The 22,030-nt window shown below is 40.9% G+C and overlaps 1 protein-coding gene across 1 annotated transcript; it reads left to right on the plus strand.

Annotated features, from left to right (window-relative positions):
• The first annotated feature begins 465 nt into the window (after nucleotides 1–465).
• Nucleotides 466–19,963, plus strand: slc15a2 (solute carrier family 15 member 2). The gene is made up of 23 exons (XM_015358496.2): nucleotides 466–837; nucleotides 5,206–5,243; nucleotides 6,192–6,279; nucleotides 6,551–6,692; nucleotides 6,928–7,020; nucleotides 7,318–7,417; nucleotides 7,923–8,013; nucleotides 8,283–8,360; nucleotides 8,580–8,662; nucleotides 9,190–9,273; nucleotides 9,965–10,054; nucleotides 11,608–11,652; nucleotides 12,356–12,388; nucleotides 13,076–13,164; nucleotides 14,091–14,172; nucleotides 14,551–14,676; nucleotides 16,006–16,170; nucleotides 16,290–16,336; nucleotides 16,813–16,923; nucleotides 17,558–17,654; nucleotides 18,323–18,469; nucleotides 18,742–18,846; nucleotides 19,114–19,963. Exons 1-23 carry the CDS (start codon nucleotides 816–818, stop codon nucleotides 19,312–19,314), a joined length of 2,157 nt encoding a protein of 718 aa, XP_015213982.2. The 5' UTR covers nucleotides 466–815; the 3' UTR covers nucleotides 19,315–19,963.
• The last annotated feature ends 2,067 nt before the right edge of the window (nucleotides 19,964–22,030 follow it).

Raw genomic sequence — 22,030 nt, forward strand, 5'->3', positions numbered from 1 at the left:
CACACTGAAAAGCAAAAAGAATAAACACAGCATTTCAGTTGAAGAAAACTACAGCTAAAAGTTTTTTTTTTTACTTTTCACCATGTAATTAACCTTCATTTGTTCCTTATTTAAAGTCTTCACTGACAGAAGAGTAGTTACAGACTTGAGCTTTCAATAAAAGCTTGAAAATAAAGACCACAGGGGCTCAAGGGAACAGACATATTGGAAATAAAAAAAAGCCAAGGATTTTAAAATGTGAAATTTAGCAGAACAATAGCAGAGGTTTCGCATCTGATCATCTGATTTGGCAGGAGAGACGGTTGTTTTCATTAATGATATCATCGACTCGGGAAACCTCTACATGGAACTGCAAATGCACTGTGAGTGCAAGATCACACTGAAGAAACTGAATTACTCACACAGAGTGCCTGTGGCTGGCTGAGAGCCTTATGGAATTCCATTTAGTCCACACACACAAGAAAGCTTTTGTAATGCATGTGAGATGTAGTTGACAAACATGCTTCCTTGTGACTTGTGAACTTGGCAAAGAGAAAGGGTCCACAGAAATGTGGGGTTTGATTTGCTCTCCCTGCCTGTGGCTTAGAAATACGAGAGGGAAAAAAAAAAGGCAGAAAATCCACAAGCAAATCCTTAAAAAAAAAATCGAAGGCCTGGAGTAGAACATTAACCCGCGAGTGGAACAATGTTATAAGTAGGGGTGTAGAAGGGACAGTGAACAGAGTGGAAAAGGAAGTAGCTTTGGATGCTGGAGAGCTGTTAAGTTCGAGAGCAGGACTTGGGAGTTGAGAAGTACAGAAGAGCACTCGTTAGGAATGGGAAAGAAAAACACAGAAGGTATGTTTTTCTTTACTTTGCTAAAGGGCTCCTGCAACATGATAAAAAAGCAACAAATGATAGAAAGGGCATAAGAGGGATTTTGGTTAATTCTGTGCTGCTTAATTGTAGAAAACCGTATTTTGCAGAGCAGCAGAGCACAGCTTTTGACCGTAAACCTCACGGTTGTTTTTCATTCCTTTTTGGCACTGTGGGCCATGAGTATCACAAAATTAACTCTTTCCATAATGACCCACAAATAATGATTTATGTGCCATGAAAATAGATGAGATAATATGTGATTTTGAGATACTGGATCATTTAGCAATAAATAACTTAATATTTATATGTTTCTATTGAAGGACACAATAACTGACATCAAAGTAAAAGGTTCCTATTAAAAATGAGATGGCATTTTCAACAGCCAAACTCTAGATTTTCAAAGTTATCTACACAATAAAGTTTAAAATGTTTACAATTGTAATGGTGGGAGGTTATCACATCCAGATCAGTGTCTGCTACTTTTAAAGTGCCAGTACAGTTTTCTTGTGAAATATACTGTACAGTATATGAAGCATTTGGTGCATTTTACAAATATGTTCATGTCATATTGGGGAATGAGATTCTCATGCAAAATTGATAAAGTGGGGCAACAAGGAATCTGAAAACTCACGTCTTTCTTCTGTAAGCAAAAGTTGTACAATATTTACTTTTTTTGAGACTTCAAGCAGAACAAGTTAAATCCCTCTAAGTATTACAGGATTTTTTAAGTAGGATTAGTCCGATGTACCTGTGGCATTCATCGGTAGGTGGCGCTAGCACAACTGAAAATACCAACCAAATACAGCACGCAATGTATTCAGAACCTTTGACTCGTTTCAGTTTAGTTGTTCTTCAGATGACGAAAAGCATGTTTTTTGTACTTAATTCTTATAAAAGAAGAATGAACTAGAGCATTTCATTTTTTATGTTTAATGAATAAATTGATAGGTTTGCATCACAGCAACACAACATTTAAACATTTTGCGCTACCTAATACAAGTAGAAAAAAATCCCCAAGGGCATGGACAAAGTCAACCTGGTCGACTTCTTCAAAATCAAAGTAAAACATGAAAGAGAGGATACAAGTGGTAACTGCATGATGAAAGGTCCATGGGAGTCCGAAACAAAACTACAGAGCCATGTTGTCAAACTAATGCCTTGGTTTCTTTCAACAAATGGCTAAATAAGATCCTTGGATCCATTAGGTACTAACTACAAATTGGGCTAGATTGGCTGTACTTCTCGTTTGTCATCATTATGTTCTTAGACAACATTCATGAAATAACTTTTCTAGGTCTAGAACATGCATGTGGGCAACCATGTTTGTTAAATTTGTCTTTAAAATTCAGTTCTAAAGAATTCACACAAGTTGCCCAACCACATGCCAGTTAGATCAAACAATTAAAAATCGTTAAAGTAAAGAACTGGAGGCCGAGTCATTTTTTTCCAAACAAATGAAATTTGTGACCTGGAAGCAGGGAATGTTAAGCAGATAAGAATTTTCCTATTGCTAGTTACATAAGTCAAATTCTAAAAATGACAAAGTGAACCAACAAATATAAAAGGAGAGCGTGCCTAATGCATTACTTCTTCTGCCAGGCAAGTTAACGCCAGCACTGAATGAAGATCAGCACTGTCACAACTCCCCTTACTTATGAGGAATGAATCAGGGAGGCAGCTGATAGGGTGAAGATGGAGTAGAGGCACACAGTTGTGAGCAGCCAGCAAGTATTTATATGCAGTTGAGCACAAGCGCGAGATTAGAACTTGACCTCTTTCTGAACTTCTGTTGAATAACACCATTTCAGTAATTCGATAAAATTCGATTAATGACAAAATGAACTGACAGATACTGTATAAAGGGATGACATACTTGTTACTCGTGTCAGCTTACCTGGCTGAAGAAAATGAGAATACTATCGAATGAGCAGTGCCGAGGAGAAGCTGCACATACTCTGGCACAGTATGGAATAAGAAGTATGTACAAATCAGGTCTGAGCTTGTTTGGTTGAGTAGATATGTAATGTTTCAGAAGAATCCTGGTGGCGAATGAAGCGAAATATGATCAGGCAATAAAGTGAAAACAAACCGCAGCACAGGCACCAAAGCCCAGTTCAACTGAGATCTGATCTGTGGTGAGCTGGTGAAGACACTGTAGCAGCCCATGAGAGTCACCCGAGATTAACGTGATGCAGAAATAAGAAGGAACAGGTAGAGTTACCCCTTGCTGAAGCGTTAGAACTGAATGGATGAGGTCAGTTACAGCCAAACCCCAAGAAGGAATCCCGCCACGGTCGCAGCCCACGTCATACCGGTGATGACAAGGGTGGACGTGGAGGCCCGGGCCCGGTGCAGACCACTGCTGTACTCGCACACCCGCAGGGCAGCAAACAGGAGGAGCTCCTGCGGGGACAGTGGACAGGGGAAGAGAAAGCTACAGATATAGGCTAGAACCACAGCTGTGGTGGGTTGCATGCTTGACCAGAAACAGGGGGAAAAAGGAAGGGGAGGAAGAGCACAGCAAGCAAGATTTCAGCTGGATGTTTTCCTTTAAAAAGAGCTGCTCGGGCAAGAAGAGAAAGCAATTCCTACAAGTCAGGACCTGAGTTATTTAGGATAAAGAGAGGGTCTCACACTTGAGGTTGCTAGACATCAGTCTCTGATGAGACTTAAAAAAGTGTATGAAGTTGTTGGAGGTGGGGGACAACGACCCATCAAGTATTTATACATAAGAGAGCAGATATGCCAGATCCTCCATCTTTCAATTAACACCATACATCAACAAACAGATGCAGCTGAAGATGGTTGTCAGGAACAAAGAAGACTATTACAGGCTAGTTAAAACCCCCAACAGCTCTAAGTTCAGGCTTCATTCCGCAATCATCCAGATTGCCTTAAAAAAAAAAAAACCTTCCTGCAGGATCAACTATTCATCACTCAGTCAGCCCCGGAACCACATCAGAAAAACATTTTAATATTCTCACTTGGGATCTGACCTCTACCAGCACACGGTAACTGCTCCACTGTGCCATCCAATATCATTCCTATTATTAATAAGAAACACAAGACTTGCTTTCAAGCATGTGCTCTGGCACATGTGTTTGAGTGTGTCAAAATGTGTTGAGTGTGTCTGGGATGCTGACACACTCACACCCCAGAGCCACCTCACACCCCAGAGAACATGACTTTATAGCAAGGATGGCAGGTGTCCCAGATCACAGCTATAACCACCAACAGCTGCATCCTCTCAGTTGGTGATTAGCTGACTGTCTGTCACAAAGGCATCCTTCACAATTTCAGTACCTTAGGACAGTGGCCGTGAGCTGCTGGAGTATTGTTCATTGCTGGGTCCATGGTATGGACTGTGAGGTTCATTAACAGAAAGAAGGCTCAACCTGTTTATACCTATTAGTATATCTCTGTGTGGAATACGAAACTTTGCATTCTAGATTAATTGGCATAGTGAGGAAGATATTAAAAGTCTCAGGTACAGGTGTAAGCGGTCTAGTGTAGCTCATTTCACTGGATAACTCTTTCATTAAGCTTCTGTATGAATAATGCTTGGACAAGGGCTACTGGTGTCAGCTGTATAATGATAAACCTTCTGCACTGGACTTGAAATAAACCTTCTGCACTGGACTTGAGTTTATCATCTCAAAGATGATAAACACATGGGTTTAATAAATGTGAAACTGAACTTTGGTGGAAACATTAATGCAGAACATCAACAGACTAGGGAAGAAGTGGTGAAATAACTTGAACTGGGCTCAAGTACTACTGCCCAAGACATCAGTTAGGTTTATAAATTGCTTGCCAGCTCAGCTTTGCAATGAGAAGCTGTGTGCAACTTGTATTCTGTTTATTTTTTCATTCTTTTTTTGTTTTGTCTGTAAATCAGTTCAGACTCAGTTCTATCGGAGCCTACTGTTTTTCTCTGTTTCTTGTTTCAAAACTGGGAAACAATTTAACTGATATAGTTAATTATTAAATTAATTAACTTTATATGTAATTTAGTCAGACACATTTAGGATGTTTCTCAAGGTCTTCTACTGGCTGAAAATATTCAGTTCATTAAAGGTGCAGTTCCCTATCTAATTGTATGATAAAACTCGACTGGAGGCATTACAATTACACAGTTAAATAATTATAGCAACTATGTGATTGAGACGTCAGGTGACCTTCTATGAAGTAAAGCTTAACACACCTTCCAAATAATATGCTGCAACAGAATGGATGACCTTTAAACAATTATTTGACATTTTGTAGATTTGTTTTAAAATGCAGCGCTTGATCTTAATCTTTCTAGTGTTCAAAAATGTCTCAGGGATATTGTTTATTTCCACGCAGATGGTGCGCTTCAGAAAAATGTCAAACCTCGATCACCGGTAAGTTTAATAATTAATTCCTTAAAATGGAAGTATTTGTTGTTTTCTACAATTCTTCTCGACAATAAATAAAAATATTAGACAATACAATGGCTCGTTGTCCACAACAGGGAGTAACTCATGCAGTGCGATCTGAAATTATTTTTCAGTTTTGTTACTTTTCTGTTGTGAAGCATTTTTATCTGCATTGACTGCTAGTTATAAGGATCATCCCCAAGACACTACAGGTGATCCCGCTGCAGTCAGCATATTGCATGGGCAAGGGTCAGTGTATTCTTAATGGGTTTTGTAAACAGACTTTTGAAAGGAAGCCAAACTTCTTATCTTGCCCACTCCCCCCTTTCGCTTTCTTCTCCCTCCCCTCTCTCCATCCATCTCCACCCCTCTAACTGCTCCCTGACTCATTCCTCGTGAAGAGTTGTCCCTCCTGTCTCATTCTTCCCGGGAGGCTGCTACTCTCTCAGCCAAGCCAGAATTATGCCAAACACGCCTTCAACGTTTCGTCTCTGTGTAGCATTAATTAAGATTTGGCCCGACCACTGCAACACTGCATCTGTCTACTCCAAGTAAAACTTTCCGAAAAATGTGCCCTGCTCTTTTAATTTCAATCATCCAAAGATGGACTTTTTAAAACAAACTAAGAAACAAAAATGAACATTAGTTCACTTACAGTACATGTTCATGTCTTCTTTGCTCTTGTCCAAATTGTTCAGATTTTTTTTTATGTAGCAACATAAATTGTATCCTCCCAGTTTGTGTAAGCAGTAAACTGTTCAAAATCTGCTGGCATGGGCAGGGTGATGTATAGGGTTAAGCCGCAATCCAGTTCTCTTGAGTAATATACAGATTACCTAAGGAAAGTTCCCCTGCCATACAAAATTAATAATTCACTCAAATTGCATTCATCAAACAAACATACAGATTTTGTAACTTGCTTCTTTGCTCCAGAAACTGTGTGGAACTAACTATCCCCTGAGCATCGCTTTCATTGTGGTGAACGAGTTCTGTGAGCGATTCTCCTACTATGGCATGAAAGGTAACTAAATTGGTTTCACTTAACAAAAGGCTTTGAATGCTGCAGGGAGGGGGGGGTCTTGCATGAGAGCATGACACAAATTATAAGGCTCTCCAAAGCCCAGCATATAACTGAAATCATAATAATAATTTGTTATGATGATGAAAAAAGTACATCCCTGATAAGGGTAACCTCGGTCATACTGGTATTTAATCACATCCTCCATTGTGAGAAATAGTACAAGTCCGAGACACAGAATGAAACATGCTTTGTCCTCCCTGGTCTTCTGTAGCTCTGTTGACCCTGTACTTCCTCAATTACCTGCACTGGGATGAGAACCTCTCTACGGCGGTGTACCACGCCTTCTCCGGCCTCTGCTATTTTACCCCACTTATCGGAGCGCTCATCGCAGACTCCTGGCTCGGGAAGTTCAAGTAAGAATGCCTGGGAGAAGTGCGTTTCTCCCCTGCGCAGATGTTGTAACTCCCCGGGAGATGAATGTAAGCTTAATGAGTGTTAAACAAATCAATTGTTGGGGGTGGGAATCGCCAAGCATTCCATTTATCAGAAACAAATAATAGGTTTATTCCATGCTGAAAAAAAGAAGAAAGAAAACACAACGTTTCGGCCGTGGAGTCATAAAGGTGTTTTTTTTTTTACAACTTCTAGGACAATCATCTACCTCTCTATAGTGTACGTTATTGGACATGTTGTGAAGTCTGTGGGTGCCATTCCTGATGTGGGAGACACAACCGTCCACGTGTGAGTGAAAATAATTGGCTGTACGGTACTTGTTCTTTTATGCATGTGAGGTCTCATTTCTGAGAAGGCTTTAGCGTTGGTTTTTATTCTTTTACTAATTTATTAGGCCAACATTCTTAGCTGTGGCAGTTAATGTTCGCTGGGTACTTTTCTACAATGACTGAAGGACACAACAGCAGTGTCATACCTGGGATTTGAACCCAGTCCAGAACCCTAAGCTCCACAGTACTGCTTGCAGAAGTCTTGTTAGTCACATTGTCTGTTTTAGTTGATTGCTGGTTTCCTGTTGTTTTAAAGGGCTCTGTCAATGCTTGGGCTGGTGCTCATTGCTATTGGGACTGGAGGAATCAAACCCTGTGTGGCGGCTTTTGGAGGAGATCAGTTTGAAGAGGAGCATGTAAGGTCCACAGCTCACTCTCAGTGGCTTGTTGAGCTGCGGCCACTGCTACCGCAGAGCAAATTCTGGTGGCATAACCTCTCACAGACTGAGGTTACCCGTCTCTGGATACTGAATGTCTTCATTTCACTGAGCGTTTCTACAGAACCCAGCTGTTTCCAAATCTTTTTAGCACTTTCAACCTGGCGCTGTGAGAAGTGAATTAGTACACGGTGCACCACAAGGAAAGTGAATGTCTACATGCGAGTTTCTTCTCAGTGTCCCGAGACTGGAATCAGAGCAAAGGTTTCTTGTACAGACAGTGGGAAAGCCGATGAATTGTTATTCGCTCCTTTGCGGTGGTTTGGTTGAAGCTGGTTAAAGAGCTAAATTGAATTTGTCTGAATGCTTTTCATTTGTTTCCCACATTGGAAGGGATGTGACGCATCTTTAAACTTGCATACTCTTTTTGCATAATGGTCATGTTAATGTGAATTAACATCATGTGCGTTGCATTTTGTTACAGATGGAGGAGAGAACGAAGTTCTTTTCCATCTTCTACATGTCCATCAACGCGGGCAGTGTGCTGTCAACAGTCATTACCCCAATGCTGCGGGGTGTGTACGCTCTACAGCAAAATACCTTTGGCATTTGTAGCATAAAGTCAAATTCTTATTAGGATTCTAGCGGAGTTTCTCAAAATTGAAATCTCTGTGTTTCATTTGAGTCATTCATCCGAGTCTAGAAATGGTTAGCCTGCTAATGAATATCCTGCATTTGTAAATCAGCTGCATTCAGATAATGAAATCGCTCACAGCTCACAGCTCACAGCACAGTCTCGCCTCTGTGCAGCCCTTGTGAACTGTGTGCTCTGGCCCCCCTGCAGGAGATGTGCAGTGTTTTGGAGGAGACTGCTATGCCCTGGCCTTTGGTGTTCCTGCAGCCTTAATGGTCATTGCCTTGGGTGAGTGCTCCTATTTCCCTCAGTGGAGAAACTGATTGTATCATTTTTCTTAGGCTTGACACAACCCTGTACTGTATAGCACTGATCCTTATCAGGACAGTCAACGCACAAAATATATCCACATGTTTATATCCACAGCTGCTATACAGATGCACTTAATCCACTTTTTCCAATGTGGATTTTTGCTTGCAAATTGACCCCTCTCTGTCTTTCACTTAGTGGTGTTTATTGCTGGCAGTAGGCTGTACAAGAGGAGCCCGCCACAGGGGAACATACTGCTGGATGTCCTCAGGTGCATTGGGGTTAGTGCTCAATTCCTGTGCAAGGGACAGTTTCGCTGTTGCTGTCAGTGAGCACCGTGGCAAGGCAGTCAGGGTTCCGGGTCTGTACCTGGAAGGTTGTGGGTTCGAATCCTTGGGTAGACACTGCTGCTGTACACTTGAACAAGCTACTTCGCCCCAAGTGCTGCAGTAAAATGTCCATTGTTTTATTGTATCTTATTATAATATTGTTATGGAATAGGAATAGAAGCATCCCCCCTTGTGTAAAAGTGCAGAATAATGAAAAATGTTTCATTATAAAATTACATGTAAACAACAAGATGATGCCTCTAATCCTGGAATTGCAATTAATGACTGTGGCATTTTAACTTTTTACTTCAGTTTCTTTATTGGTTAACCAATTATGCAGTTGAGCGGAGATGGACTTGGATGATTTTAGTTAAATACTTTAATACTATATAATTGACGATAGAATGTTAGCAATTTGTGCACGTTTTTCCAATAAAAATGCTGTAGAGACTGATGGTCCTTTTCATCCTGCCTCACAGTTTGCATTAAAGAACCGCTGGAGAAGCTCCAGCAAAGCTCCGAAGAGGAAACACTGGCTTGACTGGGCAGAAGAAAAGTATTCGGTAAAAAAAACAGAGCTTTCTTATTCATTTAATCTTTTTTTCTTGGGTGTATAAAATGTACACATCTCTGAACTAAATTATGTTTTAGATGGTTACATTCTGGAAGCTATTATAAGGATATCAGTCTTTAGGATTCAGGTATCTCTCTACCAAATGAACTGTCATAAGATTTATAGATCGCAAATCCTTGTCACAAGTGATTTATTCAGTATCCTCCCTTCAAACCCATCCTTTCGTGATGTCTTGTCTGACTTCAGTCCAGTGCACAGCGTATACAGAAACAATACATGTGGCTGCAAGTGACCTGCTTCTGCATCAAACAGTGGGGCAGTGCGGGGGCTCTGTGGCTGAGGATCTGAGCCTGTTGCTGGATCAAATCCCGCAGCCGGCAGAGGAATCCTACACCGTTGTTAACACCAGCTGCTCCAGGGGCGCCGAATAAATGGCTGACCCTGCGCTCTGACCCCAGGCTTCTCTCCTTGCCTCTGTGTCTGTGTGTCTCATGGAGAGTAAGTTGGGGAATGCGAAAAGACAAATTCCTAATACAAAAAATTCTGTATGGCCAATAAAGTGATCTGATCTGATTTGAAACAGATTTACTCTACCTTGGTCTCAAAACAGAAATGACAAACAAAACTCAAAGAGGATGAAGCTTATCTTCATAAATCGGTGTATTTCTGTATTTCAACAGAAACGCCTCATATATGAGATCAAGATGGTGCTGAGAGTTCTGCTCCTCTACGTTCCTCTGCCCATGTTCTGGGCTCTCTTCGATCAGCAGGTAAGCACCCCGCAAGGTAATCTGGGATAGAGCGTCCAACGTCTCCTTTGTTCTGGCATTGATTGGCATTCTCTAATACCACCTGTCTATTATAGGTGCCAAAACCTGCAATTTCTTTAAAATTACAAAAGTGCAAAAAATCTGTAGAGACAACTGTTCTGTTTCTATAGTTTGTGGGGGAAACTCTCTCTGCGGAAAAGACACACTGAAAGACACGATCTGCTGAATAGTGTGTTCTCTGCTGCAACACAGACATATAACATAACAAATAAATGTGTTGGGATATATCTTTGTTCAATGGTGTTATGTAGACCTAAATTGTATTGCAGTTAGTAAGAATACTTATGGAATATCAGGGATGGTCAGCTGTAGTACCTGATACTTGGTATTTGCTTATCTCTACTTAATTAAACAAACCACTTGCTCAAATGGTCAAAAGGAAATTGTTCCAGGTGTTTAGAAATTGATGATTTAAGGGAGATCTAGAAAATCCTGCTTGACTGTGGCTCTCTGGGACCAGAGCTGGTCAGTCTTGACGTGTCTTGAGAAAGTAGGATGGTCACAAGTTTAAAAACTGAACTGCAATTCAATGATCTAGTAACGGATTAGTACAAGGCACGGTATTACTCACAGTTACGTCACTTCATTTCAAGTTAATTTTTTCATGAACGTTTAACCATCCTTCTTGGGTAGTAACCTCAAAGAAAAGAGCCGCAAACAAGCAAATTACGTGGAATTTCAAGACCGGGTAGAGGAGACGCTTCTCTTCCCAAGGGGTTATTGTAGTGTGGAACAAACCACCCAGCCATGTTGCTGAGGCTGACACTCTGGTTTCTTTCAAGTAGAAATAATATAATAATAAACTATTTTATATAGCGCCTTTAAAGGTGGCCTCTCAAAGCGCTTTACAGGATGACAACAACAATGAATAAGAAGAATAAGAAGAATACACAAGATAAAACCCAATTACAATATATAGAGGAGACCGTGGATGGTGGTACTAAGAAGAGCAGAGGGGTGAGGAATGGAACCAGTTAAGTAAAGGCTGTTCTTAAGAAGAAGGTTTTGAGTCTGGATTTGAAGGAGTTTAGAGAAGGTGATATCCTTGATATCCTTGGGGAGAGAGTTCCAGAGCTTGGGGACATAACAGGAGAAGGGCCTGTCACCCATACAATGTAGACGGGCTTGGGGGACAGTAAGGAGAGCAGAATTAGAAGAGCGAAGGTTGCGAGGTGGGGAGTAGGGCGATTATAGTTCAAACAGGTACTGAGGTGCCAAGCCACGGAGAGCCTTATAGGTGAGATCTTGGGATCAATTAACTACTAATTACCACATGGGCCAGATGGGCCAACTGGCCTCCTCTCACCTGTAGCCTTATTTTCAGTCTTAAACCACTGTTACAGTGACTCGCCCCCCCAGACAGGGACTGGGGCCGTGCAGACTGGGGCAGGGAGACCCTGGTCAAATCTCAGAAGGATACAGGAGGATCTGCGCGCCTCTGGGAACGTGTCTTCCTGACTTCCCTGCTTATTTTTTTCTCTTATTCCACCAAGGGCTCTCGTTGGACACTCCAAGCCACTAGAATGAATATGGACTTCGTAAGTTTCAGTTTTTTTTTTATTTTCCAAGTGTTTGTCTCCAAAGGAAAACAGTCTGGCATAAACAAAACGGTGAAAGAAAATAATCTCAAAATGATCAATTGCAGGATTTTAACTTTTTTTGAGTAGTCAAATCCTAATCTATGTGACACATTAATATTAGTATAAGTAATGTTTCAGCTGGGGACTCGAATTCGCACAACTCTGCCTGATCGTCAGATCTGTATGGCTCAGGTGGGGCTGCACTTCAATGGAGGATGAAGTGGGTCCCCATTTATATATGTAGTGCTTTGGGATCCCAAATTATTAATTAATTCAAATTGAAATTAATTATTAATTAAAACCTGATTTCTTTTAGCAACAGTTTTGTAGGACTATTTATCGTAAGTGCCATGATTTATGATGATTTTTCCAAACAATTTGATTGTGGTAAAGGTGGTATCAGAACTGATATAACTAAGATGAGAGAACAGTTTATTGCTCAATAAATGCCTGAACCCATTGCTGACTTGGTTTGTTTTATTAATGCTGTTCCATGCTGAAGACGGGACAGTACACTTTAACCCAGAGTACTTGTACTCCCAAGTTTTCGTATCCCATTTCAAATGCATTTTCACTGCCAAACATCTGTTAAATGACACTTGGCAACATAATTGAACAATTTATGTGTAGCTGAGAAACTGTACTTTGTTTTCCATTGCAGAGTGGATTTATTTTAAAGCCAGACCAGATGCAGGTAATGTTCCTAACAATATTTTTTAATACTTTATTAAATACTTTAAATAATACTTTATTAACATGATTAGGCTTGGGGATCTGTTTGTTTGTGCAAATGATTAAATTATAATCTGCTCTATAACAATCCTCAATAACTAGGACAAAGGTGAGCTCCAAGATGCTTTTCAATGAATATTTCCAGCTACACCCTTTCTCAGTGGAAAGCCAGGGTATAATCTGGGATTCAATCACTTCACTGGTTCTCCAGAATTCATTTCTTTGCCAATTTTCTTTTCTCTTATCCTCTATCCCCACCTCTTCTCCTCCTCTGCCCATGATAAGTGTGTTTTGTTTTGTTGTTGGGAGAGATCTGCCTGTTCCTGTCCGCACAAACAAAGCTAAGTTGGTTCATGTCTTGCTTGCTCAGTGGATCTTGTTTCACACCAAATGCCCCACAGAAACAGCTTCACATCAGTTCAGTCCTTCCTACTTTCTACTCTGAACATTTCCATCTCCCCTCCTTCAAACAAAATACCCATGTTCCCTGGGGTATCTCTTACATTGCACAAATGATCTGACCATAAATCTGGGATCTGGGATCCCTGGATGACTTTTCATGGAACTACAAGGAAATTGTATAAATAAGTCTCCTTTTAGAAGTATACTGGATTTCCATCAAATTATGTTTTCTTTTCCCCCTTCCTAGATGTTGAATGCTTTGCTGATCTTGGTGTTTGTGCCTATTTTTGATATTTGTATTTATCCACTCATCCGACTTTGCAAGATTAACTTGACGTAAGTCTGATTTCTGTATTTCATTAAACTAATGATGACAAGCCAAATCAAAGGCAAAGAAATGTATTTTTCTGGAGCAGAGCCTCTCTGTCCTGGTCCTGGAGCAGCCCTGTGTCTGATGGTTTTTGCTCCATCAGAGCTCTTAATCACCATGGCTAACTGCTGCCTGTAACTGATTCGCTTACTGGTTTAGACATTTGCTACACTTGCAGTAGGTGCTAGTTTCAACAAATACCCTGGTTAATGTGCATTAGTCCCAACAAGTTCAGAAGACAGAGCTTTGTACAGCATTAACTTGTTAATTATGGATTTGCTCCTTATTTCTGATTAAACAGCTCTTAATAGGTGATCAACTGACGTGAGCAGACACGTGTAGGAATGACACAGAACCAGACAAGTCCCACACTGAGTCTGTGTTTTTCCTACTTCTTAAGTTCATTTGGGTTTATTTCTGCCAGCTGACTGACTCCAGAATTAGGACAGGATACATACCAAGCACAACTCTCATCCAGTATTTAAAAGGCTGAAAGCAGTTTTTAAACTAAGACCAGGAACAGAAAATTGACATACATTACACATTGGTTAAGAACCTGGCTGGAAGACAACCCAGAAAACCCAGGGGTATTCCAGAACCGCTGTGGAAGAACTGATAAAATGACCGGGCTGCAATAATTCTGGGGTACAATAAAAAAAATGCCTAAACAGGCGAGCAGCTCAGCTACTGCCAGGAAAGGTGATGAGGGGCCCCTTTAGAATAAAACTACCAGACACCGTTAGAAATTAGCAGTAAGAAAACTGCTACTGTATATAGTATCACTGTAAATGTGAATTTTCATTCGCATTCAGTCACAATATTGGTGTTTTCAATGGTAGATCTTCTCCTTATACTGTGTGTCAGACTCGGATGTTTCTCCTGTATTTTTCAGGGCTCTTAAAAAAATGGCTGCTGGCATGGTGCTTGCAGCATTGGCATTTGTAGCTGCAGCACTTGTGGAAATAAATGTGACAGTAAGGCAGCTGTTTTTCTTTTTCTCTTGTAGTTTTGCTGACACCACACGTTTTTCTTTACTGAAAAATATGGTGGTGAACTTTATGTGTCTCCTGAGATATTTCCATGCTGGAAACATAAGGAATTCCCATCTGTATTTAAGTTGTGTACTTCAACCCCTTGATTGCTTTAACTTTGGAAACAAAGTTTGAAACTTACAATCACACCAAGTGGTGAACAACTGTCTGATGATAACTTAAATTGAATACGTCGCATATTTTGAATCGAAAACCTAAAGTATTAACTCAGATCTTTAAATTAGCACCTGGCCAGCTGTCAGGTTTAACAGGAAACATGAGAGTTAAGGAATTTCAGCCTGACATCTGCAATCCTTTCAGGGAACTGTGGTTACAGCTCCGATGGCCAATGAGAGTTTACTGCAGATTCTGAACTTGGCTGGAGAGGAAGTCACAGTAGATCTTGCAGACAGTGACATCTTCCCTAAAACACTCTCTTCTTTTGAGGTGAGTAGAAACTCTCTATGCACATGTCAGACTACAAGACTGGGAGGATGTGTTTGAGATAGTCCTAGCCCTTGTCTTGCGAATGATTGCTTTATTATTTTTGGGTTTCAAACTTCTCCATATAAGACTAATAAGACTCTAGCTTAACTGTTTTTCCAATGGGTAACACCTGCTGTAAATTCCACCTTCGTATCCTTTACAATCTCCAATAGATAAGAAAATATTAATAGAGTGTTAATGACCTTGTCGAACTTGACACTACATTACGATTGTGTGGCTATTAACAGATTGTGTAAAATATCAATATTTTATTAATGGATACTTCAGTCCTAAGCACTGTTAAAAATGTATGAAGAGTAATTTGCCGTCCTTAAATGAAGCTACAAGCTACAAGACCAGGATTATTTGCAAGGTCTAACATTTATCAGCTGGTGAATTAAAGTCTTACTATCGAGTGACTTAAGAAAGCAACAGTGACAAAAGGTATATTTTACACCTCTAAGTACTAATTTTGTGAATGATTCTATTGCTTGGCTGCAGTCTAGACAAGACAATCATCTGGTGATGATCCTTTGCCCTGCAGTATCAGAATTTGTAGATCAAATTTCTGGTTTGCTTTTATCAAGGAGCATCAGAACAATATCAGGACAAGCAAGAAACAGTTCAACACGTTTAACAGGTCTGCCCCTCTCCCCCCCCACCGGGCAGCATAAGAATGTTATGACCACATTAATGGTTAGATGTTGTCACTCTGGATTGTTTTCCAGAACACTTGTTCCTAGTCAAAGAGCATCCTTAACATTATTTGCTGTAAAATGAAAACAAAGATCTGAATAACCTGCAGCAGCTGGGCCTGCACTGGGGGTAGACTGCATGTAACAGGTGGTGAGACTTTGGTATCCCTAGAAAGGCAGAAGGCCAGGTAGTGTTTTGCTTCAGTGTGGTGCCTGTGGAACCTGCTTCGCTACCTGTATCCCAGCAATGTGGAGGAGACATTTATGGCAGCAGTGCTGTACCGAGGGGGGGTGAATCTAGTGTATTAGGCCACTGGTGGTGGTTGAAAGCCTGCAGTTGTGCCTGTTGATCGGAATTAGCCCAGCCCAGCTAAGGGGGCGTAGCATGACTTTGCTCCATTCCTCCTTTCTATCAAGCCAACTCGAATAGCCCACCTTTCACATAGCTAAATTAACCATTTCATCTTGACCAGTATGGATGTGCTTGTAACTGAGGCTGATTGTTTATTTGAGAGAAATGTCTTTAAGGTAGACTGGAACATATTCAAATCACACTAATGCAGTACCCCTCTGCTCTCTTCTTCTGTTGTTATAGGATCCCTGGGAATACCAGACCCTGAACCTATGGGCAAACACCACAGAACTCAACTTTACTCTTGATTACAAACTATCAAAATCTTCATGCCTGCTAAAGTTCACTGAAAAAGAAGCCTATAGTTTGGCTCTGTATGAAGAGGACACAGGCATTAAATGCAAACTTGTAAGTAAGCTTGTAAATGCATTGTAGTTAAAGAACTGTAAGATAATGCATCTGAAATCTACCAGGAGCTCAAGGAATCTAATTTAGCTCTCATTTCATTTTTCTTCTTTTGTGAACAGATTACGGATGTAATCGAGAAGTCTGACAGTGGGTATGCAGGCTTGAGGTGAGTGACAACTGTAGACAGCTCTTAGCAAATGCAGTTAAGAAACACACAAAGATAAAACATTAATCATCTATCCCAAGCTACAGCATCCTTAAAATTTTATTTACCCAGTTATTGCAGGAATTTGTGATCACTCTCGCCATAAGAGTTACAGCTTACATTTCAGTAAAAGAGGTCGTTAATGTGAGTTGTTGGGCCTCTAATTTAGTTTTGAGGTCTACCAACATCTTTGAGCCTCACTCATTTATTAACTATCCTTTAAGTTTGAGGATGATTGTCTTCGATGGCCCCAGAGGTGACTGGCTCAAGCCTACAGTCTGCACTGCATCCAGAGTTTAACCGTCCTGGAGACCGCTGTGCTAAAAAATCACCAAACGATTAAAATGAAAAGTGGCACGCCATTAGTTCCTTAGAATTTACTAAATGTTTTGTGGGTTAAGGCACAAACGTGTTTATTGTTTGTATTAATTTCACAGATTTATCAACGGCCTTGCAAATAGCACTCATATAACAGTGGGCTCAGAAGAATTTGAAAACGTTTCCGGGAACTACGGAGTCTCCATGTATAAGACCGTGCAGAGAGGAGAGTGAGTAGAAAAACAGACAAGTGTGGGGTGTGTTCCTGATGCAGTTCCTTCCCACGTCCTCTCGCCGGTTTGATTCTTGTGTGACCGAAGCTCTGGACTCACTTCATGTCTGTGTTCCACATTTAGCTTAGCTGCACTGTCCCCTTTAGATAAGACTGCTACTGAATAAAATGCTGCAACCCTTAAAAAATAATATGTGGCTTTCTGATAATATGTAAATGAAATGACTGCACGTTTCTGAAATCTTTTCACCTCTAACTACGACTTTTCTTAAAAAAACAAGTTTTTCTCTCCCATAATCAGTGAAATGAAATTGTTTTCAATTATCAGCACCAGGAAGCTTTTTTGAGCAGAGAGCTGCTATTTTGCGGACTTGGGTTTGATTCATACTTTAACATCCTGCTCACTTGTAAATTAATGACCTTAAACATGCTGACTTGTGTGGGTCAGCATGGTTCACACCCCTGTGTGTTGTATCATGACATGACTATGATTATCATTCTTTAACATTGGTGTCTTTAAAAACCCAACATCCAAACACTCTCTCTCTGTCCCCAATTCTCACCAGCAAAAGATTTTTTTTCCTGTAAGCACTCCTCAACTTTCTTAAACGTTTCACTTCCTTCCCATAAAGGTACAGTGATGTGAAATGCAGAAGTGGTCAGAAAGAATACGCGATTGACTTGGGCCTTCTTGATTTTGGTGCCTCATACACTGTCATCATCACTCAGGTAGATAAAGAGATCTTCTAATCGAAACCCATTTGTAAGTTGTACAACTTAAGGTGGAAAACCATCCAAAGAGAAAGTTTATGGGATTCCTTATAAATGCCTTGAAGATGAATGGCCTGGTTATACACAGGGATTTATCAGCTGGTCATGAATCTGTCTGCAAACAGACAGTTCTGGATAAAACAAAATTGATCAAATGATTAATCAACAGTGAACCATGAACAAGAGGTCAGAAATGAAAATGGGAGGAACTTTCATACCCAAAGGATTGTGGGAGATTGGAACAGGCCAACCAACCATGTTGTTGAAGCCAATAACATGACTTCTTCCACAAAACATACCAGATCCTCAGGTCACTTAATACAAGCAATCAATCAGGCTCATGACCCCATTTCTCTTTTGCAGCCTTTCTTAAGTTCTTAGGTCAGCCTGGTGGTGGTAGTGGATACTACATTATTCAAAAATATGCATGTGGGCCTCTCATCTTTGCTTTGTAGGTGTTCCTACTACTGTTGTGGGACAGTAGGATGTCATTCAATGTATTCTGTTAAAACTACAATGCCTTTGTGTTCTGTGTGGCAGCATTACCTTGGTTGGTTGAGATGCTTTTAAATAAAGGACCACCTCAATTACAAGAGTCAGCAATCTGATTTTTCTGTTCTTGTCAGGTCTCTGGCGACATAATGTCCTTCAAGAAAATGGAGGACATTCATGCCAACAATGTGCACATAGCCTGGCAGATCCCTCAGTACGTCTTGATAACTGCTGGCGAAGTCATGTTCTCCATCACAGGGCTGGAGTTTTCGTATTCTCAGGTACTCGCATTACTAGAAAACCATTCACAGCACTACTCTTATACTTCATATAAAGTGTGTGTGAGTTTCTAAGAGGCTCACGCCATCAAAGAAATTCTTGCCATCTTAGCCATGTTAAAAGGAATAAAATGAACTCTTGTGAGATGAGACGCTTGTAAAACTGCGTCACTGACCTTTGCAATAAAAGAAAAGGTTCGCTACGGAAATGAGACACTACAGCATTTTCACCTTCACCGGGTGCGTTGTTCTTCATCTGCCTGTCTTCCCTCCAGGCCCCTGCAACCATGAAGTCCGTGCTGCAGGCTGGCTGGCTCATGACTGTGGCCTTTGGGAACGTGATAGTGCTGATCGTAGCGAAAGGAGGCGGGCTGGAGCAGGTACGGATTCATTCTGTCCTGGAGAGTGGTGAGCAGAGTGTTTGTTCACTCGGAGGGGTAAACGGAGCTGAAAGCAGGATCTAAAGAAAAGGTATGGGGAGAAGCACTTGTTTTAGGGGTTTCCTTAATGCAAGGCTGTGGCACCATTAAAGTTCCTCTAGTGGTCTGATCAAATCTGAAAAATCCCGTTGGTGAAAGATGTTTCTGGTCTGCCAGTGCCAGAAGGGTGACCCTGAGGCCTGTGCTTCCTCTTGTGCTGTGTTGCAGTGGGCGGAGTTTGTGCTGTTTGCTGCCCTCCTCGTTGGAGTCTGCATCCTCTTCTCCATCATAGCTCACTTCTACACCTATGTGGACCCGGACGAGCTGGCCAGGATGGTGGACGAAGAAGAAAATGAAGACTTGAAGAAAAATGGCACAGGACAGCCCTGTGTGCACATGGATCAGATGGTCAAAAGCACTAAGATGTAGCCACATTGGTCCTATTGCGAGCATACAAAAGGATCTCCTCAAAGATGCCAAATAAAATCAAATTAATAGGCCTTCTTGCTTAGAAGGTTTTGTAGAGAGAGCATCAGACGAAGAAAGCGAAGCGTTAACTATTTTCTAGGATCTTCTCAAAATCTAATTGCAGACTTTTCCCATTTGTGGGGTCTAGTAGTTTAAAACTATTTTAGGCCCAGAAATTCCGCTCTAGTATGTGCTACTGGCCTGATCATCCTGTTATGTGTCTTACTCAGCTTACATCAGCTCAGTTGTTGTTGTTGAAAAGTGGCCAAGACAAATCTACAGTAAGAGAAGGAGGTCTTTGGCAGTTGGATTGCGGGTTGCAAAGCTGGTTTTATAAATACAAGTAAAATTCTAGAATAGCAGAAGAATGTTAGTTTAGAATGAGTGGTCACAGCTCTGCAGGGCAAACATGATATAAATGCAGTTCTGGCTGCTTGGGAAATTGGTAAGTTAACTTAGCTCAAGTGGTATTTTGTATGACATGTACTCCAATACAGATCTTGTAAATATATGATTTAGTAAAAAGTGTTTATTTTTGTGAGCCCATCGGTGTTGTAAATTACAGACTTTACAATTCTCTTGCCGATTAAAGCCTTATATTTTAAACTATTGTGTATGTACTCCTGAGTAGTGTTTTTTTCAGAACATTTTACTTTCTGGGTATGTACCACAGACAGCTGGACTGGATCTTCTCTGGATTTGACATTATTGCACATTTATGCCAATGGACACTGGGTCAGTGTTACCAGGATGCTTCGAGGTGATAAGAGAAATGGCACACTCCGTTACGTTAAATGGAGTTTATAAAGAAAGTCCGACATGAATGACAACTGGCAAGTTTAATCAGACTCAGCTGTCAGAAATTCGCAGGCACTCCTGACGTCATGTCCTCACCTAAGACTTGATAAATACTCTACGTGATCCCCTTCTTTGCCATCCTCCCTGCATCCCACCTCCTCCCCATCTCCCCCTCTGCAGCTTCCCCTGGGTCACTTGTGCAATCATGTGGCCACTACTGCTCATTACAAAAAGAATGATCATCATGGGCTGAGTGGACTACATATCTAGATCTTGAGCTCTGTTGTCACATGTCTTGGGACTTAGGAGGGCTGGGTCACAGTGCCTTTCTGCAAGATGTACATAAGTAAGATAACATGACATCAATCTGCACCATCCAAACGGCTGATGCTCATATTGGTTTCAGCATAAGCTCTGTAAGCCATGAAGTCATGTGAATACAAGTCCATTATTTTTCAGACACTGCGTATGTGCGCGTGTAGACACAGTACTCTCATAGGGCGGTGTGGTGGCTCTGTGGCTCAGGATCTGCGCCTGTGGCTGGAGGGTTGCCGGTTCGTATCCCGCGGCCGGCAGAGGAATCCTATTCTGTCCACGCTGTACCCTGCCTTGTGCCTGTTGCTTTCTGGGATAGGCTCCAGCTCCCCCACAACCCTGAATTGGAAAAAGTAGCTAAAAATATATGAATGGATGTTCATATAGATGTCAAGCAAAGTATTGTAAATTATCCATCCATTCATTTCCTAATGTGCTTATAGCTCAACAGCAACGCTAACCTTTGAAGCACTCATCTGTATGAACAGTTAAGTTCAATTTAATAAACTGGATTCAACACCATTAGCATCAGGTTCTCATGAACCATTATGAGTCATATCTCCTGCCCTTGTTTCAGAAGGCTAAGAGCAGAAGAGCGTTCGCAAAAAAAGACGAGGCCTGTTAACCCATCTAGCCTGTCTAGTAGCAGCTAATTTATCAAAGCTCGAACATACTTGTTTATCAAAAGCCAAGGTTATTGGCTTCAACCACATGGCCGTGTAGCATGTTCCGGCTCCAACAAGCATGATATAAAGACGTTCCTCCTGATCTCTGTATAAAATGCACTTCCATGTAGTTTCATTCTGAATACTTGTAATCAAGTCCCCCGTGTCTGTGTAAACAGATTCAAGAGAGTGACCACTATATGAACGGTGTAGCACACATTGAAATGGTTTTGGAGAGGTCTAATTTTCTGGAAAGAAATAAAACAATCAAACCTGAAAAACAATCTCCCTTTATAATAAAGATCTTTAAAAAAAAGAACATTTACAATGTCAAAACCTTTCACAAGTCTGAAAAGACTAGAGAAGAGAGGAAACCATATAGCCATTTATCCCATAAAGTCCGTTAACTATTTCTCTATAGTTCCATTGTCAGTACTAGCTGTACTGGGAACACCCCATTAACCTGGACATGGGAGGAAACTGGAGCATTGGACAAGAACCACCATGCAGGTTCCACACAGAAAATCACCCCAGACCAGACCACACCACACTGCTGCTCTGACACCCTGATGTAACCCATCCCGATTGTGTGGTAATGATCAGGACATTTCTGTGTGCTCAGTCTACTCTGATGTTCACAGTTTGTGATTTTTCATTTTATTCTACAGCTCACCTTCGTGCCTGAGTGTACCAGGGGTTCTCTGAAAATGTGGAGTTTCTGCCACTCATGTATATTACCTTGAAAAGCTTACAATTTTATTTAGACAAAGAGATGCAAGTCATATATACTCCTGTCACTGTATCATCAGTTATACCCCTATAGACTTGGCAAGTGCATACTGTTATAAACACATATTTCTATTGTCATTGGTGCACATTTTTACAAAAACAAGAAATGC

The sequence above is a fragment of the Lepisosteus oculatus genome, chromosome 12 (genome assembly GCF_040954835.1).
Source record: "Lepisosteus oculatus isolate fLepOcu1 chromosome 12, fLepOcu1.hap2, whole genome shotgun sequence".
Lineage (NCBI taxonomy): Eukaryota > Metazoa > Chordata > Actinopteri > Semionotiformes > Lepisosteidae > Lepisosteus > Lepisosteus oculatus.